At 38.9% G+C, this 7,496-nt stretch overlaps 1 protein-coding gene across 1 annotated transcript; it reads left to right on the plus strand.

The window, feature by feature from the left end:
* The first annotated feature begins 5,390 nt into the window (after positions 1-5,390).
* slc38a9 (solute carrier family 38 member 9) lies at positions 5,391-7,088 on the plus strand. The gene is made up of 2 exons (XM_010774698.1): positions 5,391-6,174; positions 6,932-7,088. The coding sequence occupies exons 1-2, from the start codon at positions 6,074-6,076 to the stop codon at positions 7,086-7,088; spliced, it is 258 nt and encodes an 85-aa protein (XP_010773000.1). The 5' UTR covers positions 5,391-6,073.
* The last annotated feature ends 408 nt before the right edge of the window (positions 7,089-7,496 follow it).

The following is a 7,496-nucleotide window of genomic DNA, read 5'->3' on the forward strand; positions in this document are numbered from 1 at the left end:
TATCTATATCTGTCTATCTACCTGTCTATCTACCTGTCTACCTACCTGTCTGTCTATCTGTCTATCCATCTATCTACCTGTCTATCTACCTATCTGTCTATCTACCTGTCTGTCTATCTGTCTATCTACCTGTCTATCTATCTATCTATCTATCAATCTGTCTATCTGTCTGTCTGTCTATATATCTACCTGTCTATCTACCTACCTATCTGTCTATCTACCTGTCTGTCTGTCTGTCTATCTACCTGTCTATCTATCTATCTATCAATCTGTCAATCTGTCTATCTACCTGTCTACCTATCTATCTACCTATCTATCCACCTATCTATCTATCCACCCATCCATCCATCTACCTATCTACCTATCTATCCATCTATCTACCTATCTATCTACCCATCCATCTATCTACCTGTCTATCTATCTATCTATCTATCTATCTATCTATCTATCTGTCTATCTATCTACCTAGCTATCTATCCATCTTAACAGCCGCTTCAGAAGGCAAACTAATACAACTTTTTAAAAACAGAACGTGGAAATATAACAACAAAAATAAGCACAACTTGTTAATGGGGCACTCCTAAGTATCTTGCCAAGAACAAGGTACTTCATATATCCAGATTTAATTCAAAGAGCACACCCTGCAGAATAACTAAGGTCAATACGCAGCAGGTCATGTTTAAGGAGTATGTGGAGTAAAGCGATTCACCTGCTTTATACCCCAAGGTATGCTGAGTATAGATGTGCCCATCATTGTGTTCCATATAGCAAATCTGCAAAGGAGAGATGAAAGCAAGGTCAGAATGAAAGCAGTCGGAGTATGAAGAGCACATTTAGCTCAGGGTGATGGACTGTTCAGCTGACGGGGCTTACATGGTGATGAAACTAGGGTTTTTAGAGGAGTGGTCGCTGCCTGTCACCTTGAAAGCTGTCCCCAGTGGGCTGTAGATGTAGATCTCCTCTGTGTGCGGGATCACATGGTCTGGAGGACTCTGAAGGGGAAAGAAAACATTTATTTTTTATTTTTCTATTCCACACATGGCAGTTATTTGAAAGGTCACCTACCATGCTATTTTTAGGCAATAGCATAGGTCTCAGATATATACAAATATATAAAAAACATGTCTATGAAGTGTTTTGCTCAAAATACCAAACAGATCACCCATTCTGGCCATGCCTCATATCCCTCTATTTCACTTCCTGTTTCAAAAGGGCTGATTTGGGGTATAAAGCTTTAACAAAAAAATGATACAAAAAAAAGAAGGGGTGGCTGAGCTCATGCGGGACCCGGCAGCTACTGTCTAAACTAAATACTGCCGTGATGAAACGCCATATCATGGATTATCAAGGATTCTCTCTGAAACAGTATGGAGCTCAAAGGCTTTCTCTCTTGCCGGTTATACCACAAGGTGAGTTCCTTTTTACTTCCTGCTTCTTCACACACATGCTCTCCAGTACAGGTTAGCTCTGAGTGTTAGCGATGCTAATGTAAACACCGGCCATATTACGTCCAAAACAGTCGGGCATTGTTTCTGATAGCAACGTTTCTGATAGGGCCGTGGGTCCACATTTCAGATATTATGTCATATCGGACGCAAGTCAGCTCCGTTTCCCCCCATTTTTAGAGATTTGGGTACGGAGGAAAAGAGAGAGGGTTTTATTTTCTGACGCTGCGTGAGTTCCCTGACACACCGGGGACACATGTTGATGTATAAAAGACATTAAAAAGTGCATTTTGCATGATAGGTCCCCTTTAAGACAAAACATGTACTTTGTACTGGCATGGTGGAAAGGAGCAGGGAGAAGAACATCTTATTTTACCTGCCTCTCCTTAAAAAATAATTTAAAAAAAATAATGAAATAACTATAAAAAGTAAATTAAAAGCAAAATTATTTCAGTCACAGATGGTTACAAATACTGAAAAATAAAACCAGAACACAATCAAAAGTCAACTTCATACTGTCTAAAATTAAGACTTTATGTACACTATGTCAGGAGGGAAAAACACAGAATTAACAGGTACAGTAACAACGGTGTTTATGAAAAATAAAGGCATAAAGACGTTACATCTGTTTAATATTACATATGTCAGGGAAACTGAAAGATCTTAGCGAAAACATAACCACATAAAGTTAAATTAATGTGTTTATTTCTTGGGTTACAATCTTGTGCGGTTGGCATGTGCCTCTCTTTACAGGTAGTAAATATATGTATATAATATCCTGCTTTATTTATATTTTCTACTTTTGTATTGCCGTTTTATTTCTATTTTAAGATGTTTCTATTTTAGAATTGTTTATTTCGTCTCTTATATTTCTCTTATGTGCAATGCCTTGTCTGTTATGCTGCTGCAACGCAAACATTTCCCAAAATGGGATCAATAAAGTACATCTTATCTTATAGAGTACAAAAGGTGTTTATGAAAATAAACGCATAAATACGTTGAGAGCCAAAACGTGTCTTTCATAGAAATTAAGAGTTTAAAAAAGCATCTCACTATTTACTCGTTGTCAATTTAAAAGCTTGAATGGAGGATATTGGAACAATCTCACGGTCCACTATAATAACCATAGATGGGTAATCACACGGGAAATAAACGTGTTGCATGGTTATTGCCTGGGTTACAATCTTTCATTCATCCAAAAACATCTGATATGTCAAGAGGTTATAATATTGACATCATGCCATAGATGTTAATGTATTGAGTTGCAGAGATAGCTACTGAAATTAGCATGCTAACTGATTAGTCCCGTCCTGTCTTGACATACCACTTGTCCCGCTAAAGTCTGTGACGTCATTTGGGCCCAAACATACTTTGTTCCACATTGGGAAAAAGATGTCCGCAAATCGATTGGGGGCAGGGCTCGAGGAAAACACTTGGCGGATGCTCTTTGTTCCCCAGATTGTTGTACTGGGTAGTCAGGCCAATGAGCAACTTTCAGAGGAATGAACGGGGCCCTGCTTGAAATACTGTATCCAATTCTCTCTGTACATCCATGATCATGATAAGTGGTCCCTGGCCATGACAACTAAGGTTAAGGTTAGTTTACTTGAACAGCACATTTTAAGACACAGAGGCAATTAAAAGTGCTTCACGTAGGCATTTAACACATAATGATTTAAAAATAATTTTAGGCGATAAAATAACGGTTGCAGCGAGAAGTGCAATGATAAGGCTCGGTTATAGCATCTCAGGATAGGCAGTATTAAAAAGAAACCTTAAAGGGGACCTATCATGCTAAATCCACTTTTGTACATCTTTTATATATGAATATGTGTCCCCGGTGTGTCAGGGAACTCACCAAGTGTCAGAAAACACAACCCTCTCTCTTTTCCTCCATACCCAAATCTCTAAAAACGGGGCTGCAACGGATCTGATACAGCAGTCTGTATCAGATCCGTTGCAGCCCCGTTTTTAGAGATTTGGGTATGGAGGAAAAGAGAGAGGGTTGTGTTTTCTGACACTTGGTGAGTTCCCTGACACACCNCAGAATCAAGTTTATTGCCAGGTATTACAGGTATACAGGAAATTGCGATATTTTCTTCCCCTGCGATATATATTGCCATATGAAAAAATACAGGAATTGAAGAAAAGGCAGTTTTTTTTGTCCGTAAACCATATTTTCTTGAACTTTAATGCTATACAATTGCTATTTTTTTCAACAAGCTGACCTAGCTCGGTTAGCAGCGCCGAACTGCCCTGGAAAAACACATGAAACTACTTTATTCAGTGTTTTAACCTTAAATCACCGGGTCCGTTTGCTTTGGAGATTTGATTGTGATTGGTGGTTTGGTCACTCACTCAGGTTGCCCTGACATGAGAGTTTTCCTTTTGTAGCAAGCAGCAAAATAATTGTAACATGACGTGTTTGAGTTAATTTGTTTAACACGTCCAAAAAAAAATATATAAAAAAAAAATATATATACTGTATATATTTTTTAATCGCACTTCCTGCGATGTGAATATCGCGCATGCGCATATCGCGATTATCGTCACGACACGATATATCGTGCAGCCCTATCTGGTACTTTACACACACTGGTGTCTGGTGGAGCAAACATAAACAATCTAAGAAAATAAGTTAAAAAATGTAAAGATAATAAGTATTTAAAAAAATATATTTAGAATTTAAAAAGACAAGTATTTACAGCAAATGTAAATATACAAAGAACCTTAAAAGCTAAAAAATTAATAAAAATACCCTATTTTATATTACCTTTTTTTTTTATATAGGAAGAATGCTTAAAAATAATAACCACACACTAAATGCCGTGCAGTAAAGCCTTTATGCTGACATGTTCTTCACCTGATCAACATCTCAAGACTATTAACATTTAAAATAGTGTAAAACTGAAACTTCATCAAGTTGTATAAAGATGAAAATTCAACAGTAATTAACCAAATACCTCAATGTCATTTTGACACAATATTGTATAATTTGGTGTTTACTAAATACTTTCACAATGACATGATACATATTTATCAGTAATGTGGATTTAATGACAAAGGCATATCAAACATCAGCTTTAACAGTCAGTTCAGGGAATGATGATGACGTCACTGTAATGCTGCCTTAAAACCAGGAAAAGACAATATCTAGAATCATAATATCACAAGAACGCCATAGAATGGAATCAAATCTTTATATTATACATGAACAATAAGTAAAAACATGACAAACATCAGGGGGCCGTGGCTCTGTGACTCGTTGAGCTTGAAGAGGAAGAGGAAGGGGGGCTCCTGGAGTCTGGATCAGAACCATTTGGTCTCTTAAAGCTCCTTTGTGTGAACCTAGAGAACTCTGAAACCAGTTAGTGTGTTTCCTGTCGAGATCACTGCAGCGCCAACAAAGGTCATCCTATCTAATGTATAAAATAGACCATCTTCAAACCTGATTAAAGGAAACATCTGAATCACTCTGCTTCAGAATATAGTGTGAAAGAAGCTTCAACAATTACAATATCTTTATTTTTACATACCGTGGATGATATGCCCAGGCAAAGTGATTACTAGCTAGAATGCAACGGCAGTAAGGTCAGCATTGTTGTGGCAATTTTAGAAAATGCTCAAAAGCGATGCCTGCTTTTCAACAGTCGGAGTGATTTTCCTGTTGTATTGTTGGGTGTGGTTTATCTTGAGAACCCCTCACCTAAACACTGAACACTGTGATGCCTCGGGTTCTGAGCAGGGTGTCACCATTTCAAATCCAAACTTAAAATCAAGTGAAATTAGCTTTTGATTTAGTTCCTCCAAAAACAGATCCCCCAGTGGTTTACAGCTCTTAGACACAGAGCATCAGGGGCTAAGGGTGGGCAATATGACCTGAAATGTGACAGTTTATTTTGCACCGATCGTACTATATACAGGTATAACAAAAGCAAAGGGGATATGCATCTTTCGGCTTTACGTTTGACTCTTTTGGCGATATAAGTGGAACATAATTGGCGGTCCAAAATGCTTAAAAAAAAGAAAAATGTCATCCCCGAAATAGAGGTGCTACGCCATTTGTAGTCTGACATACAGCAAGTCGAAGTGGGGATTACAAAACACTACATATGCATCTTTGAAGTATTTTTGTATTTGTATAACTTTGATGCAGTGTGAACATAACAGTTGTAAGTGAAATGATAAAGAAAGAATAAGAAAATATGTCTAGGTTTCATAGATGCTATGATGAATACAAACGAAATGTAATTGTATGCAGTTTTGACGATGTTTACTGTCTTATTGCCCACCTTAGGCTACGCTAAGCAATGTTTTCTGTTTTTATACTAAAGTCAGGTCAACGTACGTAGTCTATCTGAGAAAAAATAGGATGACTGTCTTTAATACGTGGAGTTAAATGCACAGAAATACAAAAAGCACTATACCACAAATATACAACGGCTTCACACAGCAAGTAGAAACTAATTCCTTTACTGTGACTTCATGCTCGTGCACTGACTTACCGACTGTTCTACATAAATATTGCATGTTTTACGGCTGCTCTGTGCCAGTTACTGATTATATTTTACAACATGCTTCCTGCAAGTCAGGTGATGAGCGTTGGGAGCCTGAACGTCTGAGGCATCATGGAGGATGACTGCAGGCCTCTGCTGAGCTCCGATCAGCAGCCGGCAGAGAGCTATTCCCAGAGAGGCTCCACGGACTCCCTGGACTTCAGGGCTAAAAGGTAGAAACACGACACCGATCACTATCACTATCACCAGCACTGCGTCTGCGTGACAGAGTAATGCAGACACACACTGAGGGTCATGTTCAATACGAAAGAGGGTGTGCAGACTGAGAGCTATAGTGACAGCTTTAATACCAGTCAACAGACACTGGGTTATATTTCATCATATACAGGATTTCTGGGCAAAAATCTGTCACACATTTTTTCTTTTGAGCTTGTAAAGTGTTTGTCTAAAAATAATTGCAGTGGTGGATTAATCCTGTGTGTGTGTGTGTGTGTGTGTGTGTGTGTGTGTGTGTGTGTGTGTGTGTGTGTGTGTGTGTGTGTGTGTGTGTGTGTGTGTGTGTGTGTGTGTGTGTGTGACCCTGAGCATGTAGTGTGTGTTAGATAATAAACATGTCCTTATGACATATAACCTGGAACCCTCATGAGCAAATACTGAGAAGTTGAATGTGTGTGTGTGTGTCATGCACCACCTGAGTATTGGTACTGTGTGAGAGTTTTAATCCAGTTAGCTATTTCACAGTGACCAACTAGCTTTCTAGGACATACTGTAAAGCACATACCACCAAACCTGAAACTACTAATTACCAGTGTGTGAGGTGTAAAAAAATAATGGGAATAATACAACTATAAACAGAACTCAGCACTTTGGCTCCTACAGCTGGTTTTAAAGAGTCCTTGGCATGTTTGATTTAATGGACTATGAAAAACTGAATTCCTTAATTGACGTTATTTTCCTCTACTTTTGTAGGCCTTTCTACGTGGAGCCCAGGAACATCGTGGGTGACGTCCCGCAGGAGAGGGTCTCTGCTGAGGCGGCCATCCTCAACAGCAGAGTGCATTATTACAGCCGGCTGACCGCCTCCTCTGACAGACTGCTAGTAAGTCACATCCCTGCTAATCACTAGTTTTGAGCTTTTAGCTTTTATGCACCACAAACCTGGAACAAACTGTCTGGAAATCTGAGGTCCGCCCTAACCCTGGGTTCTTTTAAATTAAAGTGGACCTATCATGCTATATTTTAATACTATATTGTAGGGCCATACCTATATAAAACATGTCTGCGAAGTTTTTTTTTTCAAAATACCAAACAGATTGCATTTGAGCCATGCCTCATTTCACTCTATTTGCTCTATTCCAGCCCTGTCTTCACAAGGACTGATTCTGTGGCAAATGAGCTGCAGCTGACCACGCCCAGGCACGAGCGTTATGTTACCATGCTGTTACCATGCTGTTACCACGAGCGTCATGTTACCATGCTGTTACCATGCTGTTACCATGCTGTTAACATGCTGTTACCACGAGCGTCATGTTAC

The sequence above is a fragment of the Notothenia coriiceps genome, unplaced genomic scaffold (assembly GCF_000735185.1).
Source record: "Notothenia coriiceps isolate Sejong01 unplaced genomic scaffold, NC01 NC01_scaffold00014428, whole genome shotgun sequence".
In the NCBI taxonomy this organism is placed as follows: domain Eukaryota; kingdom Metazoa; phylum Chordata; class Actinopteri; order Perciformes; family Nototheniidae; genus Notothenia; species Notothenia coriiceps.